The sequence below is a fragment of the Doryrhamphus excisus genome, linkage group LG6, assembly GCF_037039965.1.
Source record: "Doryrhamphus excisus strain RoL-2023G ecotype Guam linkage group LG6, RoL_Dexc_Guam_v1.1, whole genome shotgun sequence".
In the NCBI taxonomy this organism is placed as follows: Eukaryota; Metazoa; Chordata; class Actinopteri; order Syngnathiformes; family Syngnathidae; genus Doryrhamphus; species Doryrhamphus excisus.
Window position 1 is genome coordinate 21,900,101 of NC_136362.1, and position 24,421 is coordinate 21,924,521.

At 42.8% G+C, this 24,421-nt stretch overlaps 2 protein-coding genes across 7 annotated transcripts; both read left to right on the forward strand.

The window, feature by feature from the left end:
• The first annotated feature begins 290 nt into the window (after nucleotides 1–290).
• Nucleotides 291–18,519, forward strand: LOC131126262 (putative flap endonuclease 1 homolog). Of its 5 annotated transcripts, XM_078791658.1 has the most exons (13): nucleotides 5,719–6,201; nucleotides 6,336–7,566; nucleotides 12,676–12,769; nucleotides 13,031–13,146; nucleotides 13,782–13,920; nucleotides 14,029–14,185; nucleotides 14,698–14,805; nucleotides 15,130–15,268; nucleotides 16,168–16,247; nucleotides 16,315–16,407; nucleotides 16,595–16,753; nucleotides 17,179–17,273; nucleotides 17,409–18,519. In XM_078791658.1, exons 2-13 carry the CDS (start codon nucleotides 7,400–7,402, stop codon nucleotides 17,466–17,468), a joined length of 1,407 nt encoding a protein of 468 aa, XP_078647784.1. In that variant the 5' UTR covers nucleotides 5,719–6,201; nucleotides 6,336–7,399; the 3' UTR covers nucleotides 17,469–18,519. The 5 variants fall into 5 exon arrangements, with proteins under 5 accessions (XP_057924591.2, XP_078647786.1, XP_078647787.1 ...); XM_078791660.1 differs by lacking the exon at nucleotides 16,595–16,753 and having other exon boundaries at nucleotides 5,716–6,201; XM_078791659.1 differs by lacking the exon at nucleotides 14,698–14,805.
• A 286-nt stretch (nucleotides 18,520–18,805) lies between these two features.
• fbxo36b (F-box protein 36b) lies at nucleotides 18,806–20,649 on the forward strand. Of its 2 annotated transcripts, none has more exons than XM_058067047.2 (4): nucleotides 18,806–18,928; nucleotides 19,331–19,439; nucleotides 19,835–20,007; nucleotides 20,114–20,649. In XM_058067047.2, exons 1-4 carry the CDS (start codon nucleotides 18,833–18,835, stop codon nucleotides 20,378–20,380), a joined length of 645 nt encoding a protein of 214 aa, XP_057923030.1. In that variant the 5' UTR covers nucleotides 18,806–18,832; the 3' UTR covers nucleotides 20,381–20,649. The 2 variants fall into 2 exon arrangements, with proteins under 2 accessions (XP_057923030.1, XP_078647140.1); XM_078791014.1 differs by having other exon boundaries at nucleotides 19,958–20,007.
• Nucleotides 20,650–24,421: the final 3,772 nt, after the last annotated feature.

Sequence of the window (24,421 nt, forward strand, 5' to 3'; positions counted from 1 at the left end):
GTTATGTTGAAAGTATGGCCCAGGAACCAATCATTTTCGTAGCCTTCGGAATAGTTTAAAAGAACAAAAATTGAAAAAGAGTCGCAGAAAAATGTTGACATCCACAATACTATGAATCCACATATTTGTGAAAATAAACAGAAGACGTGAAAATAATATCGTGTTGATTTAGCATAAGTTGATTAGTCATGCCTGGAGAATGGTCCGCAGGGTTAACGTCATGAAAAGACACTGTTGTGATCACCGTGGATCACGTGTTGTGTCAACACGCCCCCCCCTCCCCCAAAAAAGAGCACAAGTTTGTGGTTTTTGACAGGCAAAGAGCCACGCTAGACGTCCTAAACCTTGGACTACAACCCAGGAGCCAGACACAATCGATATGTGGATCGCCCGCCGTTGCGATGGGGATCACTAAACTGGCAGATTTGATTCGCTGGGAAGCTCCCGGTGCTATTTCTCACAAGCATGTCGGCGACTACACAGGTAGACTATCGTTCTCACGTTTATATCACTTTACATTGTTTCTTCTTTACCATGATTTTGATATTGTTAGCCACAAACTAATATTAGCTGTCCTTGTTGACAGCTGTCTAATATCGAACCATATTGTGTGATTGCAGGCATTTTACTGGACGTAATGACGTAATTTTCTGGATCATTGTCATCACATTGTTGATACAAGGATTCAGTTTTTCAGAAAGATGCAGCATAACAACAGGACAGCATATACCAGGGACTATAGAGTTCGGGTTTGGTCTCCATGATGTTGAGCAGAATCGAGTAACATTGTAAACATATCCTCGGCACACAGTTAAGCCACTTTGCTCTTATTCCAAGTTCCAAAAAGGACAGGTATGTCATTTTGTTCAGTAAATAGCATCCATCCATGTTATTAAAGTGTACGCACAGCGTACAACTTCAATGCTCACAGGTAGTGAACACATTGTACACCATTGTCCGCCTAGTCACGGCCACCTTTATTGCTTACCATCATGGCTGACTTTATCCTCCATAGAATACTACACTTTGTTCTGCAATCTTATTTTAACTGTAGCATCCTTGGCATATACTATCATGCAAACATGTGTGCTAGTATATATATAGTTTATTTTGAATGTGTAGTGTGCAGAAATATTATAAATATATATAAATATAAAAATTATACAACACGTGTATTACTGCATATTCTATTTCCCTCCACAGGAAAGGTAATAGCTGTGGATACATCGATTATGTTGAACCAGTTCCGCACAGTGACACCATCACTGAGGTATCTTGAAGACTCACTCAGTCGTACAAATACAGTAAAGTCTCGTTATATTGATATCGGTTATAACGAATTACTACTTATTACGATACTATTTTCATTTCCCGGCAAATTTGTAGTCTTTTATGATATAATTAGTTCCGTTAGTACGATACCCGGTTATTATGATAATCCGGTTACTACGATGTCCTTTTCATCTCCCGCCAGCCAATTTGGTCTGCTTATATCGATACAAATCAGCTTAAATCAATCTTTGCTTAAGGATTTCAATACCAAAAAAGAACACGGCGAACGGCTGCTTCCAGTCAACTTTATTTTTCACACTTCCACCACCACCGATTCCCGCACTTCCTGGTTCACAGGTCATGCTCAACCCGCCCCACATAGCTGACCAAACACATGCCTGCAACAAAAGAACCAACTGACATAGCATACGCACCTATTCCAACGAAGACACAAGCGTACAAATACATGTATTTAATTGTGTTGTATTCAGATATCTTTTTATTGCTTGCAATAATCACTGTTTTTCATATGTACATGCTGGCGTTCGTGGTTTCTCTCGTGTGTATAGATTCTATACAGGCATGTGTTTGGTCAGCTATGTGGGGCGGGTTGAGCATGACCTGTGAACCAGGAAGTGCGGGAATCGGTGTGTGTGCTGCGCTCTGGTGGTGGAAGTGTGAAAAATAAAGTTGACTGGAAGCAGCCGTTCGCCGTGTTCTTTTTTGGTATTGAAATCCTTAAGCAAAGATTGATTTAAGCTGCTCGACAATGTCGAGGGCATTATTGCCCACTTTTAATGCAGTTCGGCGCAGGATCGGATATATGGATAGTCCGGTTATATCGGTATTTTTTCCGACTCCCGAGAATATCGATTTAACGAGACTTTACTGTAATGAACACATTCTTGTTTCATTTCAGTGCATTATAATAATACCCTGTCATGATGCATATCTCTGCAGCCCGCTGACTGGTCTCTTCTTTCGCACGCTCACTCTCCTGGAACACGACATAAAACCTATTTTTGTGTTTGATGGCAAGCCTCCCAGAGAAAAGTTTGCTGCAGTAAGTTGCACCACCTCATGAAAATGAAGTTTAAAGATGAAATATCAAAATTCATCAAGCTTGAGAGGATGTAATGGATCAGTGCTGCGAGTCAGAAGACAAGTGTTCATGATTTTTCCCCCTGTAGCTTCGGAAACGAGCCGAAGCAGCAGGTTGGCACGCCCACAACCACTTGGGCACAGGTACTAAACACTGCTTTTCAGGTATACAAACAAGACCATGACCTAGATTATTTTCCCTTCTAGCATCACTCCAAACAAAAGACACATTGCACCTCCTGAAGCTTCTGGGTGTACCCATGCTACAAGTATGACCTTTTATAACAACTACATTTCATTTTTTTCCCACTCTGTCACTAATTTTTGCGGTCTCCCTCTTTTTGTATGTGTTCCAGGCTCCGGGAGATGCTGAAGCTTTTTGCGCTTGGCTGGTGAAACGGGGCACTGCTGAAGCTGTGTCATCAGAAGACATGGACACGCTGCCGTTTGGAGCACATGTTATGATTCGCCATTTAAATGCAAAGAGAGACAGGTAAGGATATTGTGATAACTGTGCACTCCTCAATGAGTTTTCACATGCTGTTATTATATGCTGCTAGTTCTGGGGACAGAGTTGGCATTGCAACACCAACCATCCATTATATTAGGGTCAATATGGTCATTTTACACAGCTCTAAGATATACAGTGCATCCGGAGTATTCACTGCGCTTCACTTTTTCTACATTTTGTCATGTTACAGCCTCATTCCAAACTGAATTAAATTAATCTCTTACCTCAAAATTCTACACAAAATACTCCATTATGACAATGTGAAAAAAATTTTTTTGACATGTTTTGAATTTATTAAAAATAGAAAACAAAAAAATCACATTTACATAAGTATTCACAGCCTTTGCCATGAAGCTCAAAATTGAGCTCAGGTGCATCTTTTTTCCACTGATCATCCTTGAGATCTTTCTACAGCTTAATTGGAGTCCACCTGCAGTAAATTCAGTTGATTGGACATGATTTGGAAATATAATAACTGTCTATATAAGGTCCCACAGTTGACTGTGCATGTCAGAGCACAAACACCAAGCATGAAGTCAAAAGAACTGTCTGTAGACCTGCGAGACAGGATTGTCTTGAGGCACAAATCTGGGGAAGGATACAGAAAAATTTCTGCTGCTTTGAAGGTCCCAATGAGCACAGTGACCTCCATTATTCGTAAATGGAAGACGTTTGGAACCACCAGGACTCTTCCTAGAGCTGGCTGGCCTTCTAAACTGAGCGATCGGGGAAGAAGGGCTTTAGTCAGCATTCCTCTGTGGAGAGAGGAGAGCCTTCCAGAAGGACAACCATCTCTGCAGCAACCCACCAATCAGGCCTGTATGGTAGAGTGGCCAGACGAAAGCCACTCCTTAGTAAAAGGAACATGGCAGCCCGTCTGGAATTTGCCAAAAAGCACCTGAATGACTCTCAGACCATGAGAAACAAAATTTTCTGGTCTGATGAGACAAAGATTGAACTCTTTGGTGTGAATGCCAGGCGCCATGTTTGGAGGAAACCAGGCACTGCTCATCACCAGGCCAATACCATCCCTACAGTGAAGCATGGTGGTGGCAGCATCATGCTGTGGGGATGTTTTTCAGCAGCAGGAACTGGCAGACTAGTCAGGATAGAAGGAAAATGAATGCAGCAATATATAGAGATATCCTGGATGAAAACCTGCTCCAGAGCGCTCTTGACCTCAGTAGACTGGTCATGTACCTTGACCATATAGACAGTAGACATTAGCACACAGCCAAGATCTCAAAAGATTGGCTTCAGAACCACTCCGTGAATGTCCTGGAGTGGCCCAGCCAGAGTCCAGACTTGAATCCGATCGAACATCTCTGGAGAGATCTGAAAATGGCTGTGCACAGACGTCTCCCATCCAACCTGATGGAGCTTGAGACTTATTGCAAAGAAGAATGGGCAAAACTGCCTAAAGATAGGTGTGCTAAACTTGTGGGATCATATTCAAAAAGACTTGAGGCTGTAATTGCTGCCAAAGGTGGATCAACAAAGTATTAAGCAAAGGCTGTGAATACTTATGTAAATGTGATATTTTAGTTTTCTATTTTTAATAAATTCAAAAAAGTCAAAAAAAAAACTTTTTCACATTGTCATAATGGAGTATTTTGTGTAGAATTTTGAGGTAAGAGATTCATTTAATACAGTTTGGAATGAGGCTGTAACATGACAAAATGTGGAAAAAGTGAAGCGGTGTGAATACTTTCCGGATGCACTGTATAGGGACAAGTTAAAGTCACAGAAAAAAGTGTCTTATCCGTTGATGTTTTTCCTCTATTTCCAGTGATGTTGTGGAATATTCCTTACCAAAACTGTTAGAGATACTCCAACTGACCCACATGGAAGTAAGATTAACACAGAACTGATATTTGCTTTTGTTATATTCATTCAATCATTTTCTACCGCTTTTCCTCACGGGTGTCGTGGGGTGCTGGAGCCTATCCCAGCTGTCTTTGGGAGAGAGGCGGGGTACACCCTGGACTGGTCGCCAGCCAATCACAGGGCACATATAGACAAACAACCATTCACACTCACATTCATACCTATGGACAATTTGGAGTGACCAATTAACCTAGCATGTTTTTGGAATGTGGGAGGAAACCGGAGTACCCGGAGAAAACCCACGCATGCACGGAGAGAGCATGCAAACTCCACACAGAGATGCTTTCGTTATACATATATTTGGTTTATTTAAATTTGATCCCTTTTTGCTTGCCCACCACCAGTTTGTTGACCTGTGCATCTTGCTGGGATGCGACTACTGTGACAAGATAACAGGTTTTGGTCCCAAGAGAGCGCTGACACTGATCCAGAAATACCGCACTATCGAAGATGTTGTTCTGCACATCAACAGAAAGGTACAATATCGTCAACCAGGCAATGCTTTGCTCCTGTGAGCTCTTTTTAAGACTTGATATCCGCGCCACAGACCCATCCAGTGCCAAATAACTGGAAATACAAGGAAGCGCGGAAGTTATTTTTAGACGCATCACAGACAGCATTGCCTGAACTGACGTGGACTGAGCCAGATGAAGATGCTTTGGTTGCGTTCCTCCGGCGCGCCACATATGTCAAGTACATGTGCTACCAATACTAATCAGTATAAGACGTTTGAAATGAAATAATTCAAAGACAATTAAGCCTGCGTTAATGTTTGTGTGTTTTTAGGGAGAATAGAATCCGTCATCGCATGGAGAAGTTCAGAGAGATGCGGGAGAGGAAGCGAAAAAAGATGGAAAAGGAGAGGGCAATTCCACAATACACCCAGACCCGTGTGGATGACTTTTTCAAAGTTCTCAGGAAGAGAGTGCAGGTAAACATTGGTGAAATTATAAACTATTGTGCCATCTAAGGACGTGACATCATCTGTGGGAAGCGGTGACCTCTACAATGACACATATCCTCTTGACAGAACATTCAGAGTGTTTCTTCTATCCCCTTTAAAAAAATAACAATTCATCAATCAATAATAAACATCCTTCTTTCAGTATCTTCAAAGTAAGTTACGCTACACAACTGTATAGGAAGCCCTGGGGTAAAACAAAGCCAATTGTTCTGTACTGCTACTTTAGATGGCTCTGCATGCTCGGTTTTACCGAGTTCTACTGACGTCAATGTCAGTAAACGTGGACCTACGTATCCTGACATCTTTGGGAGCGCTTTGGAGTGTGACCAATCACAGCGGAATGGGCGTGCCCGGAGGAGGGCCGTGGGTGTAATAAATTAAACAGACCAGACTTCGAAATCAGGAAAAGCCAAAAGAAACAAAATTTGGATGGGAAGTGAGAAATCCATGGAAACTGTCGGAAGAGGTACAGAATCTGGAAGATCTAGAAAGCTTTCTGAGTGGGTTAGCTGCTCTATAGGAGTCAACAAATCAATACAAAGAAGCATAATAGGTCCCCTTTAAAAAATGTTTGTTTTAACCTTTCTCTCCTTCCTTTAGCCAGTGGAAGCTGCTGACGGTGGAAGCAGCAAGAAAAAGAGAAAGACGAGATGAGGCTGCCATCAAGCATGTGGAAATTGAAGTACATCTTTCTTTGTCTACACCAGTCTCAAAATCATAAGCAAACTCATTTTAATCATGTTGAATGAAAAAAGTCACATTTCTCGACATACCTAAATGGTTAGTCACATTTTTTTTTGTTTTATGCTTAGTACATGGCAAGGTACTGCAGATATTTTATTTAAAAAAAATGTTTTTGATCCAGTTGCACAGCAGTGAATTCAGACTGCATGGGACTAATTTTACAATACTATTGCCTTGTCTCTTGTGGTAAAACTGCAAACACGGTAAACAAGCAAAGCTACCATAAAGGCAGATCAAATAGTGGCTAGCTATGAAAGAGGCCAGTGTGAGCACTGTCGGGGTAATTCTACCAAAGCCAAAAAGAGACAGGGGATGTCTCATCACCAGATATTCAACTAGCACCTGTTGTGTAATCTGTGCCAAGGCACAGACCAGAGACTTGAATTTTGTTATATCTGAAGAGTACAGTGAGATTTTCAAATGTGTGTGTTTTAAAGACTACATTGTTTTGTTCTGTTTAATTTCAATACTGTTAAACACATAAAATCATGTGTATCTTGACTTGTTTTGATGTTCTTTTTATATGTTACATTGAAGTACATCACATCCAAAAAGGGGTAGGTACCCCTTCCCCATATCTCGGTACTTATTGATAGTTTGTTAGTTCGTATATAGCTTACTCTGAAATACAAATTAAATCCACAATATTTTGCTGTAATTACTTGGCATAAAGGACGGGCGACATAATTCTAGCCAACAGGTGGCGCTGTGGGTTCTCAATGTGGTTTGTGTGTGTTTTGATGTCTGTAGAGGAAGTAGTTCGCCAGTCGCCCAGTCTCCCAGCCAGACCTCTCCGCAAGGTGCCTACCTGCCTGGCCGCTGCCGTCCAACGCGGCAACTTTGCCCCGAAGACACCCGCCCTTCTTCCGGGTCATTGACCAAACCTCCCTTCCGGGGATACCAGCCAGTTGAATTCGGCCATGGCGACCAGCGCGAAGAGAAAGCAAGAGGAGACACATCTGAAGATGCTCCGGGAAATGACTAGCCTTTCTGCGAATAGGAAATGCTTCGATTGTGACCAGCGCGGCCCGACTTATGTCAACATGACAGTGGGCTCCTTCGTGTGCACTACCTGCTCTGGCATCTTGTAAGTTATGTTGTTATGCTGTTCCTCCTTTGTCTGCCGGGTAAGGAAGAGATGTTCGCTTGGGAGCTGGCCGCTTCGACGCTGACTTGGCGGTTCCGTTAGCTAGTATGCTAGCGTTGATGTCAAGATAGGTTGCCGCTGCCGCTGGTTCAGCCCGAGGCCGATGGATGGGTTGTGGGTCTGTAGATAACTAATTAGGTTCACAGCAGTGGGATTTAAATAAACCCAATAGTCACATTCAGCGTGAAAATGACACAGTGGAACACGGTCTCATTCTGTTGGTGTGGTCACGTTTAGCCCTGTAATTGGTTGGTAGCCTGAAGACACATAGTTGGCCACCCTGTTAAGCGTCAAGAGTGTTGGGCGTACTGGGACCTACCTTTGACTTTAACTGGTTCTCATGAAGGCATCGACATTCATACTTAAACATGTGCATGAAAAGAGTGGGTTCAAGTCCCCGTTTTCTATCTGACCTGTATGGGTCAGTAGGTCGCAGCTGTCCCTTCAAGCCATCCATCCATCCATTTTCTCCACCGCTTGGCTTCATTAAGGTGAGCTGGAGTCTATCTCCGCTTGCTTCAGGTGAAAGGTCATTCACTCAAAGCAGTTAAGTGTTTCCAAATAGCCATCATTTTTGAGATGGGAATACTCAGAACTTTGTGATATTCCTGTGACACGAAGCGCTCGTCCACATTGCGACCGCTGCCACTTATAGTTTCCTCCAAAAGAAAACTATTGTGAAATCTTCGTCACCATTTTTTGTGGTATGAACTGGAGTTGAGCAACAATCTCCGCTCTGTGGACTGCTTCAGTTGGCTTGTGATGTTCTTGCAAAGCTGCGCAAAAATCGGACAACCTCTGCAGCCAGGGTGAGTTGGCTCTGCTGCCCTGACCAGTGCGGTGTGTTTGCTATCATTAGAGTAGGTCAGGTGACCAAATTGTCCATGGGTGTGAATGTGAATGGTTTGTCTATACAGTGAAGAAAATAAGTATTTGAACACCCTGCTATTTTGCTATTTCTCCCACTTAGAAATCATGGAGGGGTCTGAAATTTTCATCGTAGGTGCATGTCCACTGTGAGAGAGATAAACTAAAAAGAAAAATCCAGAAATCACAATGCATGATTTTTTAACAATTTATTTGTGTGATACAGCTGCAAATAAGTATTTGAACACCTGTGTATCATCTAGAATTCTGACCCTGAAAGACCTGTTAGTCTGCCCATTAGAAGTCCACCTGCACTCCATGTATCATCCTGAATCAGATGCACCTGTTTGAGGTCGTTAGCTGCATAAAGACACCTGTCCACCCCATACAATCAGTAAGACTTTAACTTGTAACATGGCGAAGACCAAAGAGCTGTCCAAAGACACCAGAGACAAAATTGTACACCTCCACAAGGCTGGAAAGGGCTACGGAGCAATTACCAAGCAGCTTGGTGAAAAAAGGTCCACTGTTGGAGCTATCATTAGAAAATGGAAGAAGCTAAACATGACGGTCAATCTCAATCGGAGTGGAGCCCCATGCAAGATATCACCTCGTGGGGTCTCAATGATTCTAAGAAAGGTGAGGAATCAGCCCAGAACTACACGACAGGACTTGGTCAATGACCTGAAAAGAGCTGGGACCACCGTTTCCAAGGTTACTGTAGGTAATACACTAAGACGTCATGATGTGAAATCATGCATGGCACGAAAGGTTCCCCTGCTTAAACCAGCACATGTCAAGGCCCGTCTTAAGTTTGCATATGACCATTTGGATGATACAGAGGAGTCATGGGAGAAAGTTTTATGGTCAGATGAGACCAAAATAGAACTTTTTGGTCATAATTCCAATAAGCGTGTTTGGAGGAAGAAGAATGAAGAGTACAATCCGAAGAACACCATCCCTACTGTGAAGCATGGGGGTGGTAGCATCATGCTTTGGGAGTGTTTTTCTGCACATGGGACAGGACGAGTGCACTGCATTAAAGAGAGGATGACTGGGGCCGTGTATTGTGAGATTTTGGGGAACAACCTCCTTCCCTCTGTCAGAGCATTGAAGATGGGTCGTGGCTGGGTCTTCCAACACGACAACGACCCGAAGCACACAGCCAGGAAAACCAAGGAGTGGCTCCGTAAGAAGCATATCAAGGTTCTAGCATGGCCCAGCCAGTCTCCAGACCTGAACCCAATCGAAAATCTTTGGAGGGAGCTCAAACTCCGTGTTTCTCAGCGACAGCCCAGAAACCTGACTGATCTAGAGAAGATCTGTGTGGAGGAGTGGGCCAAGATCCCTCCTGCAGTGTGTGCAAACCTGGTGAAAAACTACAGGAAACGTTTGACCTCTGTAATAGCAAACAAAGGCTACTGTACCAAATATTAACATTCATTTTCTCAGGTGTTCAAATACTTATTAGCAGCTGTATCACACAAATAAATTGTTAAAAAATCATGCATTGTGATTTCTGGATTTTTCTTTTTAGTTTATCTCTCTCACAGTGGACATGCACCTACGATGAAAATTTCAGACCCCTCCATGATTTCTAAGTGGGAGAAATAGCAAAATAGCAGGGTGTTCAAATACTTATTTTCTTCACTGTATGTGCCCTACGATTGCCTGGTAACCAGTCCAGGGAGTACTCCGCCTCTCGCCCGATGTCAGATGGGACAGGTCCCTGCATACCGCCTTGACCTATTGAGGATAAGCACCATAGAAAATGAATGGGTGGGTGGATATCAATATATTGATCTCAGCCATTTTCAAAAGACATGCAAGCGTGTGCATGCATTAAAATGCATACGCTTGCGCATAATAAATAACCTCAAATTTTCCCTCCTAATTATGAATTTATTCCATGGTATTATAAAAAAAATAGAGCTTTATTTTGTTTTTTCTCTCACAAATTATTACTTAAAAACAATACATCTTTCATCTTTATGCTAATAGGATGACATTTTTCTTCTTTCGAACACAATTTTTCTGTTATTTTGACTTTAGTATTCTTTGAAAATTACTGCTTTTTTATTAGGGACTTTATTTACATATTTTCACTTTATCCTCATCATATTCTTATATATCTTATATCTTTTTCAACAACTAAATTTTCCCAAAATTGCAATGTATCAGCTGTTTTGTTTTTCATAATATTACAACTTAAAAAAACATTCTCTCGTTCTTTTAATATTTTGACTTAATTCTTGTAAAATTACAACTTATTTGTCCATTTTTTTGTTGTTTCTTTTAGTTTTCTTGGTAAATGTCTTTTTTATGTGCTGGAACACCCTCTCGACTCATCAGCATGGCTGTGACGATGGAGCTGTGGTGAACCCTTGAAGGAAAATCTTTCCAAGAGTGCATGAAGGCTGAGAAATTTTGTTAGATTCCAGAGGAATTACTACTTTGGAGGGGATTGGATTTAAACAAATATCTTTTGTCACACCCGTCCTGGAAATTTTCTGAGGAAAACCTCATAATTGAATTGTCACAGTTAGAATGCCACCTCACTCAAACTGACTTTTCCCTCAATCTTTGGAAGGGCAACAGAACTGTCGTGTTGCATTCAATGGCACTTCTCATATCCTTCCACATTTTCTACACAGCATGGATTCTGACCTCATCGGTCCAGTATTTTACCACCAGTGTTGTTTTTACAGTAAACCCCTTCTTGCAGGCAGGTAGGCACATGTTTTCCACCAGGATCCCACCAGGATTTTTTTTTCTCTTACAACCCTCCTCCTGGGAACTTAGCAATGCAGAATATAGCGGTCTTATTATTATCTGATCATTAACTGATCATTTGTATATAGTCATTCATTTTCTACCGCTTACCCTCACGAGGGTCGCTTGGTGTGCTGGAGCCTATCCCAGCTATCTTCGGACGAGAGGCGGGGTACACCCTGGACTGCTGGCCAGCCAATCACAGAGCACATATAGACAAACAACCATTCACACTCACATTCATACCTATGGACAATTTGGAGTCACCAATTAACCTAGCATGTTTTTGGAATGTGGGAGGAAACCAGAGTACCTGGAGAAAACCAACACATGCACGGGGAGAACATGCAAACAGAGATGGCTGCCCTGCAACCCGGCATGGCAACATGTGCAAGTGTATTTGTTTTCCTTGTCTCTTGCATCCAAACAGGCAGGAAGAGGATTCACACTGTGCATTTGTTTCGGCAGAACAGAGTGAGCACTTTTGTCAGTCATAGAGTCTCGTTGTTGCGGTGGGTGGAGGCGGGACCACTAGCATACAGAGTGTAGCCTCGTAAGCAGCAATGCAAGATAACGTTAAATTAGTAGGATGTTTTTTTTAAGTCATCTCATCTCCTCTCGTATTCAAAGGCCCAATCTCTTATCCCGTGACACCCCTCGTAGCCCCCCCAAATTGGCATCGTCTAGGACGCTTCTATTGTCTCTCTCTTCACCCGAACCTGATCGTCCTCACTCAAGAATAACACCGCTCATCGCTCTGTATATCTGGAAGCTGCTATCTTATGCTCCGTCGATGGCAAACACAGCATTCCAAACTTGTCATCTTTAAGCTGTCAAAAAAATCCAGCTGACTTGACATTCCAGTTCTTTACATCCTGTCTTTGTTTGGTTTTAGTGAGCACATCAGTTGTGTCCCGTTTGCCGATTGAACTTTTTCCTTTTGTAAGCAATTTTATCGATTGTCACAGCAGCAGGTACACTTTTTTGGTTTGTTTGTTGGTTTTAATTCATGTTTAATGGATTGTTTGTAATATGAATTTAAACATTATGGTCATATATACAGTATGTATAATAAGTGGTGCTTTAGGGGAAGCACATTATAAATACGGGGCTTGAGATAAAAAATGGAAAACGCCATCATGGTCATGTCAATTGTTTTTGGGTCATCACTTGCAGCGTAGAATGAGAATGATGAGGAAAATATCATCATTCCCAAGTGATTCTCTTGTGTCCTTCCGCTTTTGGTGTTTCTATGTTTGAAGTTCAAGAATGCAGCGGTAGTAAATGCGCACCGCAATTGTTTGGCGTTTTATTTGGGAATTTGTCTTTGCTGCTGTCACACAGATGGCATTGGGTTGCATCCGGCCTCTCTTGGTTTTGAGCTAACAAAAACCTCCTCCGCTCCCATAGGCGTGGGCTGAACCCCCCACACAGAGTGAAGTCCATCTCCATGACCACGTTCACGCAGCAAGAAATTGAGTTCCTACAGAAACACAGCAATGAGGTATCGAACACGCACAGGATGGTGCAACATCTTTCAAAAGTCATGGATCTGTCTTTAATTCTGACGTCATCTTCTGGCATTTTGAGTCCTGCTTAGACAACTTTATTGGCATTCCTTTTTTCCTCCCCACCTCCCATTTCTCATTATCCCTTCCCCCCTCCCTGCTACTTTGTCTCACCTCACACCCGGCCGCCCCCCACTCCTTGCCTCCCACCCTCTTCATTCCTCTGACCCTGGTCCGCCCTTCCTCTACCCCCATAGGTCTGTAAACACATCTGGTTGGGCCTCTACGATGACAGGACATCAGTTGTTCCAGATTTCCGAGAGCCACAGAAAGTAAAAGAGTTCCTCCAGGAAAAATATGAAAAGAAAAGATGGTAACCATACCTTATTTTATTGTTTGCTTCTGTCTTTTCCTGTATATGCAGTGGAACCTCGGTTAGCGTGGTTTGCCTCAGTTTGCGTGCATTTAATGGCTTTTTAAAATCAGAAAACGTCCTTCCTTGTGAGCATCCTAATAGCTAGCGAATGTCATGTCAGAGGTTGACGCTCAAAAATGTTAACACAAAACATCTTTTTATAGTTTTACATGCATACAATCATAAATGACGAATGAAAGGGATAAATGATCCCTTCATTGAAGACCACACTATCTTCACATGTCATGAGTTATTTCCCACCTTCTTCATCAAAATACTGGCACAAGCACCATTTTTGCTCCCTGTTGGGTTACAATATGGAGGAGAGAAACACTATGGAATTCAAGAAACAACTCATGTCAAAACAGGAAGGTGGTGGTGATTGATCTTGTCACGTCTTCAGTGAAGGCTTTTCTATGCATCATAACGCTCCAAAATGAGTTAATATGAGCTAGCTAAGAATGCATGTAATTGGAACACATCTACTCTGACCCTCTAACAACATTTTATTGTTTGGTGTTGCACACTTTTGTAATTGAGATTTTTTTTTAATCTATTCAATTCTAAAATGTCAATTTCTCATGGATTACAAGGTATGTGCCTCCAGACCAGGCAAGGGCGGTTGCCAGTGTCCAGGCATCGGTGTCTGGCTCTTCAGCCAGCAGCACTGGTAGTACCCCAGAAGTACAGCCTCTAAAGACCTTGCAGCTCAATAAGACCCCACTTCGCCAGGTAAGCTAAAATGCATCAAAACCCACCTGTGACTTCTTGAGATATACAGTGTGGTTTGGACAACTTGGAAACACCCTCTTTTTCCTTTCCTCTGTGCCCTGGGTCCAGTCCCCTGGGTTAGGTCGCTCCCAGGCACACATCACAGCCCAAGAGAAGAAGTTCGACCTGCTGTCAGACCTGGGAGGTGACATCTTTGCTGCCCCACCTGCACAGGCCGCCAGCTCCACCAACTTTGCCAACTTTGCACATTTTCAAAACCAATCAGGTCGGCGACCTCGCTTCCTGTGTTCCAAAACGTGTTCCTTGGACTAGTGCTTCTTAGCTGGCCTGGCTGTGGGACTCGACATCAAATATTTTTTTGGAGCCTTTACAACATTCAACAGTGTTAGCTCAATGCTAATTTACATTGAAAATCCCATATGCTCGATGGTGGTTAGGATTATCAATTTTACATACCGATTTTGAACACCTGACACACATTCAACAACATAAAATACGTGCAAACAAGAGACATGCCTGGCACATTCTTCATGGCAGCAGACTACAAACAATCATTATTAATGGGTTTAAAATAGAATAGTACTACAAAGCATTGTCACCACTTATGAAGGTATTAATAGATAACAGCCCACTGCATAAAAAAAGACCAGTGGCCCAATGAAAGGGGTCCACGGCCCACCAGTTGAGAACCACTACCTTTAGACTCTTCATCGTGTTATCATTCCATTGCATTACCCTTTCATTCATAGTCCACCATTGCCTTCTTTGTGGCTGCAGCACCTCAGGGTCACACAGCCACCAACTTTGCCAACTTTGACGCATTTGGAAACACTGCAATTCCATCCCATCTGAGCACGTCACCCCCCTCAAAGTCCTTTTCTACAGGTACCATGCCCCCCCTCATCTCCACCAGCTTGCCTGCATACACTCACCTCATTGTGTTTCATTACATCCTCACCCATGGTGGACACCCCGCTCTGTGCTACAGCTTTATAGAACATGTGCTGATAATGAAACCCTGATGGAGGCACTTCAAATATATTTGTATCCCAGTGGGATACTTTAGATTTACAGTCTGTGTAGTTGCAGCTGAGCTACATCACGGTTGTCTGTCAATATGCATTTTATAGTTTTAAAAATGTTGAAGCACTTGCGTGCATCGGTTGAATCTGTTTTAAAAAGAAAAACTAATTAAAATATTTTAAACAGGAGGAGGTGTGCCAATCCCGTCTATGTCGAGTGCTGTCCCTACCCAGTCCCAAACCGGGAGCTGCTCCGAGGATCGCTACGCTGCGCTGGCTGAGTTGGACAACAAGCTAAGCTCCTCTGCAGGCAGCAATGTGCAAGGGTGAGAAACTGGGCACACACACACACACACACGCATTTGATCTCCTTAAAAAACGAAATTAAAAAGGCTTCCTGGAGTCGGGCTAATTACAAACAGTTGGTTGTGGGTTATAATGTATGTTCTTGCTGTTTAAATCAATGACGTTGAAATAGTGCTTACAGTACCTGAACACAACAGTGTTATCGCAGCAGACCGCTGCATCAAGTTCTCTTGTGTGGCTTTTAGATCATGTGATGTTGGTCTTTTGAGTGAGGTATGAGAACCAATTCCTAGTTGCATGTTCTTAATACAGTTCAACCGTAGTTATCATCAGAAGAAAGACAAGAAATAGTCTGGTGGCATGACTGTGTCAGTTTACAAAGAACTACAGAGTCAACTTCTGATGACATAATCAACGGGTCTTCCAGTTCTGGTCTCTGATTTTATTAGCAAGCTAAAAGGCTGTTCCCTGGGGCGTTTTCTGATAATACATTTGGTAAACTCATGCAGTGTATTAACGTGTATGCCAAAGCGAGGCAAGTTTGGCAAAACTTTTCGACGTAAACTGAAAAACATACCTACCAAGAAAATGATTATATCTGCTCTCAATGTTCACTTCACATGTTTTGGAATTTTCCATTCCACAATGCTAGTGTGAGACATAAACACACGCGTCTTACTCTTTTCTGTGCATTCAAAGAGATAAATTATCGGTACCATGCCGAAGCATAGTTAATCATTACATGTTGACTTTTACTAATTAGTATGCATACAATTAAATATTAACCCACACCCGGAGGCCCAGAATGTCTTCAACAGGAATGTTTGCAGTATTAATAACTCGGTTAGAAAGATGCTTTGTGATGCGGTGTGGTTGGATGAAATGCTTGTAGTAGAATAACGCAAGTTTGTCTTGACAGGAATATATTTGGTCCGGTTCTCAGCTCATCCCCAGCCCAGAATCCACCTGTTTTACCCAGCATGCAGCCTGGCTATGGAGGTGAGAGTTGTCATAGTGATGCTCTTTTAATTTCTTGTAAAGACTTAACATCTACCCTCCTATATAGGTGTCCCTTCCACAAATCCCTTTGTTGCTGCAGCTGTTGCCTCCGAGATGGCGACCAACCCTTTCCAAGCCAATGGCAGAGCTCCAGCTGCAGGTGGGGGGCACATTTTAGCATCAGTTTGACCTTTTTGTGGTATTTACATGTAGTGATACAGTCAAGTAAGTTTAGAGATTTGCCTCAGTTTTTAGAAATTTTACCTCCTTGTGTTTTTTTGTTTGTATGTATGTGTGTGTGCATTCAATGTACACGCATGGTGTGTGTGTGTGTGTGTGTTTTGTAGCCTCATTTGGTACTGGCTCTATGAGCATGCCCGCTGGCTTTGGGAATGCGTCTTCATACTGCCTTCCGACCAGTTTCAGTGGAAACTTCCAGCAGCAATTCCCTGGCCAGGCCCCCATCCCTTATTCTCAACCCGGGGCCTACCAACCTCAGTCCAATGGTTAGTGGCCTGCCACCTTCCTCTGTCCCTGTTGCCCCTTTTACCTGCGCAGCACCTGTTAGTGACTTCAATCACATGCACGACTTTCCTGGTGATGATCTGGATTGTTTTTGTTTGTTTTTTTTTCTAAATTGAAGCATGATGGCACCTTGCCTTGGAAAATACGGCAGCTACTGCGCAGTGATTTGAGGTTGCATTTGGGTTTGAGTTCATTGACCACTCTCTGGTTTATATGGTTCTGGAGCAAAAGCACAATCAACACAAATTTGGCGACACCTTTGAGTCTCAGTCAACCCCTGAATGCAATGTGACATGCTGGGGCTTGGTCCTCCTTCACTATCTCTTCTTTACACTCATAAAACTATGTCTTGTGGTTTTGCTCTACTATATTATATTATGCGTCCCTGTTCGTCTTTCTCCCCAAGGCCCTGCATTCCCAGTCTATGGTCCAAACAAGCCCTCCATGACGCCTTTTGGTCAGCCAATGGCTGCTCCTGGCATGTCCAATAACCCCTTCATGGTGAGCATGCATTGTCTTCTTTCTTGCCCCACATGACACAAAATAAGAGGTTACGCCATTGTTTGAGAATTCAACATGCATTTATCGCCATTGAGGAATGCCTCCTGTCATAACAACGACCCATTTTCATTTCAGGCGGGAGCCCCTTCCGGACCCTTCTCTTCAGGGGGTTCCTCCACCAACCCATTCCTGTAGCACAACTCCCAGTCCTCACCACCAGAGGGCAGCATGCAGCACATAGTCAACGCACCGTTCCGTCACGCTATTAGTGGCAGTACATTTCTTACAAAAAGTCTTTTTTCCACAAAAAAGTTTACACTATGAAGGAGTACAAAGGACTTTATTGAAGACTAAGGGACTGTTAGGGGGAAAATGTACTGTTTGGACTATATACAAGACATTATATGCTTTTTATTATTTGTTTATGACTGTAAGCTGTGTGCATATCATCATTTGTAATCACATTTACATATATGTTGTGTATAACAAGGAATTAACAAAGGTGAGTAGACACCTTGTGCGAAAACCACTACACACTATTGTAAGTAAGGGTTTACAGTTTATTTCTACAGGGTTCTCTATAAAACCATGAATCTGGGGGTTGGCCCAACCACCATTGAGATTCAGGTATTTCATTTCAAAAGGGATTGTTTTGTTTTGTTTTGTTCTTTTAGCATAAATGCTACTACTGGCACTTAGACCCATATTGTCCATGAATAGCCTTCACAACCAGAGTTAAAGTTACCTGTAACCCAAAAAATTCATGTTGTGCTAAATCAATATAACGTAATATGCAGTTTGGATGGCATGCTGTAATGCCACCATCTAACAATTGTGCAACCAAATGTCATCAGCTTAATTTTAGCTGGAAACCAAGGTCAGATATAGTAAATGCCACTGCGCATGGACGTGTGCTAGATATTCAGTCAAGTCACAAGATGATTTTGATGGAACTGTGCAGAATGATCCAAATAAGCTCCCTTGTTGAGGGTGTCAGATGAGCAGGTCTCAAATGTTCACAATGAACAGTGATAACAAGCTTCGGCGTTGCTTCCAGCACTGAATTTGCTCGATCGAATCAAGGCCTCTTCATTACTGGATGACTTTGACTCTGGACATGGATTAGGTCCCCATTTGTGCCGCTAGTGACTAACAATGAACATGTGTTTCTTGTCTTTGCAAGAATAGTTGCGTCAATGTGTACATATATAAATATATGTATAAATAAATTAAAAGATTTTTAAATACTGCCTTTGTTTGTGGAACTACGTCTTATTTCAGCAATAGGGGTGATCAAAGCGCAGTCTGAGGGCCACTTGGGGCCCACAACACTTATTTATTGGCTTTTGTCACACTCATTTAATGTGAGTAAACAAAAACAGCAAAAATGGAAAGAGCAGTAAAGAATAAAAACAATGTGAAGGAGAACACATGTATCAGAAGCAGAAGAAAAATGTATATAGACCTTACGAAAACAGGTCAAACTTAAGTGATGCATCTTATGTCGTGTCATAGCCTTCCGGCCATAAATATCGTTACTATGGAAACACAAAACTGTCATGGCGTCCCTTCTAACAGACCCGCTGTTTGAAATCTCCGGACGGGGTCCCTCAACTAACAAAAACTTCTATAACTTTGTGGTCACGAAGTCGAATGTGAGTAAATCCCCTTTACTCATCAATGTTATCAGCTTATTCCCATGTTTTATCTGCTTTCTGCCTACTTCCGTCATATTACCTACCCAAAGCTAACTACCACTAGCCGTTATTCTACCATTGTTTTGTCATTTTAAAAACACATAATGATGCCCGGGTTTTGATTGATATCGTCAAAGAGCGTGATTAATGTAACATGTTTATTATTGTGGCTGTAGTTGATGGTGGTGTACTGTATACTGAGAGACGGCTTTTCTGGCATTCTGCCCCTTTAATGTAGCAGTAGTAGTCTAGCAGACATCACTGCATATTATATCAGAATATATCAGCATTATTATGTATGTATTGCATGTGTGTAGATGTTGTGACCCTGAGTGTATAGCCCTTCTAATACCTGAACAGGTGATATGGAGGTGGTGGCTGATATCTCCCAGAGCTGTATACAGACTTTCAAAGCCTGGCCAGCTGATTCTGTCTTATGAGGACTTCCTGGATGACATCAAGCTACAAAGTAAAAACTTTGTTTACTAGGCAATATGCTCTGTCCTTGTTGGAAACGCCATAATGGGTCACTGATGATAGACTGCAGGGGTGTCCAAAATGCGACCCACAGCTGGTTTCTGATATTGTCATAGTAAACTTATTTCATTATTATTATTTGATATTAGACAGTCATGTTTGTCCCCACATAGAAATGGGTAGCTTGCAAGTTGTATCAGTGCTATTCTTAGTAGGCCATGTTATCATAGTTGTAGTGGTCATGGACTGCTGCAAAGAATACTTAGAAGACCTCTTCCATCATACCGACACGCCTTCCGATAAGGAAGTGAAATCAGTGTGAAAAAGTTTTACTTTCAGTACAACTCTGTATCTCAGTAAATTCAATAAGCTGCTTCTTCTTTCCAGGAGAGCTCAGCGTGATCTTTGGCACCGGTACCTTGCAGTACGCCAAGGCTTTATGCCAAGGCCAGTATGATTACCTGGAACGCCTGCCTGACTCTTTACTTTTGCGGATCATCAACTATCTAGAGCTAGAGGATGTGGGACAGCTTGGACGAACCTCACACAGGTTCAGGCAGGTGAGAGCTACAGATTCATGTTGATGAAAAAGTAAGAATGTGACTGCAAGACGACAGGAATGAATAAACTCTGACCCCATAAGAAATATTGTTCTATGCGCTTTAGCTATGTGGATCAGAAGAATTCTGGGAGCAGGCTGTGCGGCGTCGCTGCAAGACAGTTTCCGCTGAGGTCTCCTCCCTGGCACGAGAGGTGGGTTGGCGTAACATCTTCTTCACCAACAAGCTGCAGCTACAGAAGCTCATCAGCCGCCGGAGGCTGAGGGGCGACGAACAGAGGGCAGAGGGAACTCCTGGAAAAAGGTCAGAGACGTCTCATCCAGACCAAAAACCGACAGGTTCGAAACCCTCAGGGGAAGGAGGAAATCATTAAAACAGAAACAAAAGTGTGGTTTCACTTGTGTCTGAAAAGTTCTGATGGCCATGAGAGTTGTATTAAGGCTCCCATGAGCACATGTGACTAGAATTTCACTCAGGAGAGCACTGACCTCAGCCAAGGCCATGCTGTTAACAAAAATGTATGATTGTAAAATTTGTGTACAGTAGATCCCCACTTTTGGCGGGGCCACCATTCCTGGCCTACCAGTGAATGGTGAAAGTCCACCAGTAATTCATACGTAAATAAAAAATATTTATTGTGGACACATGGCTTGCTCATGTCCTTCCAACCTAGCTTGACGTTGCCGTTATAATCCGATTTCAGCTCCATAACCCTCTCTCTTCAATTGCCATTGTTTCACTAGCGACGGAGGCAAACCAGTTAAAAGCACAATCCAGGTTTAAGTCCTAAATACACCTCACAAACTCATTAAATGTATTTCCAAGTATAAAATGTACAGTTACTCATCATTAATGAATGATAATGACGTTCAACTGAACTGAAGAATTGGGAGTTACGGACTTGTGCAACAACTGCGTTCATGTCTTGTAGGGCTGCCTCCATCTTATTCTGAAGCATCTTTCGGTATTATGAGGCTTTCTTGCTATATGCAAGTTGCCGGGTCATCGACTTGCTTGCCTCTTTAACTGTTTTTTCAAAAATGTATTAAGAAATAATGGCTGTTTTGTGGTTGAGCGTGGCCCATCAACATTGAAAGACAAATGTTGTATTCTGGTCACCCAGCAGCAGTCATGACACAAAACATTTATGAGACCATAGCATGGAATTATATTACCTTAACACTGACATGGCATGAAAAAAAGTTCTCCCATTCTGTGTAGAAGTGGTAGGTCTTTGGCTTTTTAATTTGTCCTTCTTCCCCACTCCCACTGAAACCCTTTAAGTTTCGAAAAAAAGAATTGGATACTAACTAGATAGCTCACTAGCATGCTATGCTTAAAGTTGTGGCCTTCTCTTGTGTCCCTGCAGTGATCTTGTAGCCTGTGCAGTAGCAATCTGGTGCAAACAAAGAATAACAGGAGTGTAAAGGTGACTCTAGGGGTGTGATTTAATGTCTACAAGGCTCTACTGATTGTGAAAATATATTTCGAAAGTCACAACAGGTTCACAGGTTGAGAAAAAAAATCAATTTATTAATATTGGTGAGATGAAACAAGAAATTATATCCAACGCTACTGCTTATATATTGTGATGACCACATTGAGTTACATCAGGACATCACCAATTCCTAGAAGGCACCGCAGTCTGTTAGTGCTAATAGGATTATGATTAAATAGGATGAAATGATCCTCTAGAGGGCGCAGTGTTCTACACTGTGGAGAACTGCATCATCATCATCATCACACTCTCACTGAGAGAAATCATTGTCAGATAAAATTTGATGTTCAATAGTTTTGGACACCTGCATGCCAGGTGGAGAAAATTCACTTTCAAGTGACTGTGCCTGTGAAGTAATGCAGGCTGCGCCTCTCACAACAATGACACCGTGGGTTTGACTTGCATGACCCGCATTTGACTTGCATAATATGTATGTGCTTGGGTGGGCTTTCTGCAAGGTCCAGCTGGGATCCAGCATCCACGTACAGCACTAACCTCATTTCTAATCTCCTTTCCTCAGATTTTGTAAATGGGCTAAACTACAGCCAGTAGCTGACGGTACTTAAAAAAATGTATGCTTTGAGTGTCTCTTGAGCTCTTGAGGACTTCCAGACAGCTGCTGAACCCCACTTTTTAAGTTTGGTATCGATGTTGATAAAAAATGTTGCGGAAATGTGGTCATTACACGTTTTTGCGGGACTACACGTGTTTAGAATACTAGGGTTGGTTATATCTACTATCAGAAGAACTGTTGGTCTCCGGAATAGCCAGCAAACACAAGTTCTCGCCAGCAAATAGCCCCAATAACCCTGCGAGGAAGGCTACCCCCCACCCCGATGAACAGGCAGTCAAGTTTGATACTGCTGCTGTGTGGAGAGTCCTGAGGAAGGTCAACGTGCGGAAAGCTGCAGGCCCAGATGCCATTCCAGGTTGGGTGATCAAAGAATGTGCAGACCAGCTGGCCCACGTGCTCACAGACATCTTCAACACCTCACTGGCCCAAGCTGTAGTCCCCCCGTGTTTCAAGACCGCCACAATAATTCCAGTGCCCAAGAAACCATCTATTACATGTCTGAACGACTTTTGGCCCGTTGCACTCACATCAACCATTATGAAATGTTTCCAGAGGGTGGTTAAGGACCATATCACCTCCATACTCCCCCCATCACTCGACCCTTTCCAATTCGCGTACCAATTCGCTCCACTGAAGACGCCATCTTCACTGCTCTCCACCTGAGCCTGGAGCACCTGGAGAAGAACAACACCCATGTACGGATGCTGTTCCTAGACTTCAGCTCAGCATTCAACGCGATCATCCCCCAGGACCTGGTACGCAAGTTGGAGCCACTGGGCCTCAAGACCTCCCTGTGCAACTGGCTGCTTGACTTCCTCACAGATAGAACCCAGTATGTCAGAGTGGGCAACAATACATCCAGTGTCATCTCCATGAACACCGGCTCACCCCAGGGATGTGTTCTGAGCCCCCTGTTGTTTACCCTAATGACCCATGACTGTCGCCCCAAGTACAGCAGCAACCATATCCTGAAGTACGCGGACGACACAACAGTTGTGGGCCTCATTCAGGACAACAACGAACTGGCTTACTGGGAGGAAGTGCGACAATAATCTAATAATCTAATAATAATAATAATAATTATTATTATTATTATGTGCTTGTGTTCCTTTTTTCAGGAGCACTTTGTAAACAACAGACTATGTCAAAAAACTAAATTGATAAAACCATCAAAAGGTTGGCTCAGGCCATGATGCCAGGTTGTATGTTGAGTTTAAATGAAATACTTTGGAAAGATTGGGCGGGCCGTATTCAAACACTTGGCGGGCCGGATGTGGCCCCCGGGCCGTAGTTTGCCCACCCCTGCCCTAGACCAACAAGCCATGTTTGGAGCTGTATGTAATTATGTTTGTTCAATTGTAAACTGTCCTTGAGACTCCCAAAGTCATTTTACTGCCATTAGTATAAAAGACTCTGGGGTGCTTTGCTCCAGGTGAAAGTTATTGTGAGTGTGTCATATCTATTCAACTGTGCACCATTATCGTAAACTTGGGCTCATCCAGAATTTCAACCTGGACCTCTTGCATCTGAAGCGAGAATCATAGTCCTTGACCAATGAGCCACACACTCACAAAGCCTTTCACTTGGAACAAAATGCATTCTTTCTATTTGTTTGAATGACACTTCCAAACGAATTTCACCAGCATTAGCATAAATGAACAGGGTGTATTTTGTTCCAAGTGAAAGGTCTTGTCAGTGTGTTGTGTCTCTGTGGTAGGTAAGCACTTTCCTCTTCGCTACTTTCAAACAAATGCAACATATCAGTTTGTCTGTGTTCATGGGCTCACCTTGTTTAAAACCGAAATACCGTAGTCCCACACTGTGGCGATGGCATTGCCGTAGAAACCGTTGCTTTTACGCCTTCTTTCATGTTTGCGTATGCTTGCTCACAAGGCTAATTTCTTGGTAGCCAAACCTCCACGTACTCGGACAAAAAGTCTGAACGGCTGACAGGAGGATTCACTGTCTGCGTTCATTCCAGTGTAGCTCCAATGTGCGCAGACAGATGCAGAGTGAGCCCTCTTGTCATCCAGCCTGTGTGGTAATCGCTTTAATCCAAGTGGGTTTTCTCCGGGTACTCCGGTTTCCTCCCACATTCCAAAAACATGCTAGGTTAATTGGCCACTCCAAATTGTCCATCGGTATGAATGTGAGTGTGAATGGTTGTTTGTCTATATGTGCCCTGTGATTGGCTGGCCACCAGTCCAGGGTGGTACCCCCCTCTCGCCTGAAGACAGCTGGGATAGGCTCCAGCACCCCTCGTGAGGATAAGCAGTAGAAAATGAATCAATAAAAAACTATGGCTTTAATGATTATTGTGACAGGCATACTGTACACATTGT

Bases quoted from the DNA above. Each gene is read 5' to 3' on its own strand.
- fbxo36b (XM_058067047.2), top strand. From the start codon at position 18,833: ATGGCGTCCCTTCTAACAGACCCGCTGTTTGAAATCTCCGGACGGGGT. The intron at 18,929-19,330 runs GTGAGTAAATCC...ATACCTGAACAG, and splicing joins TTGTGGTCACGAAGTCGAAT to GTGATATGGAGGTGGTGGCT. The intron at 20,008-20,113 runs GTGAGAGCTACA...TATGCGCTTTAG, and splicing joins CCTCACACAGGTTCAGGCAG to CTATGTGGATCAGAAGAATT.
- LOC131126262 (XM_078791658.1), top strand. From the start codon at position 7,400: ATGGCGACCAGCGCGAAGAGAAAGCAAGAGGAGACACATCTGAAGATG. The intron at 13,147-13,781 runs GTAACCATACCT...ATGGATTACAAG, and splicing joins AAATATGAAAAGAAAAGATG to GTATGTGCCTCCAGACCAGG. The intron at 14,186-14,697 runs GTCGGCGACCTC...TTGTGGCTGCAG, and splicing joins ACATTTTCAAAACCAATCAG to CACCTCAGGGTCACACAGCC.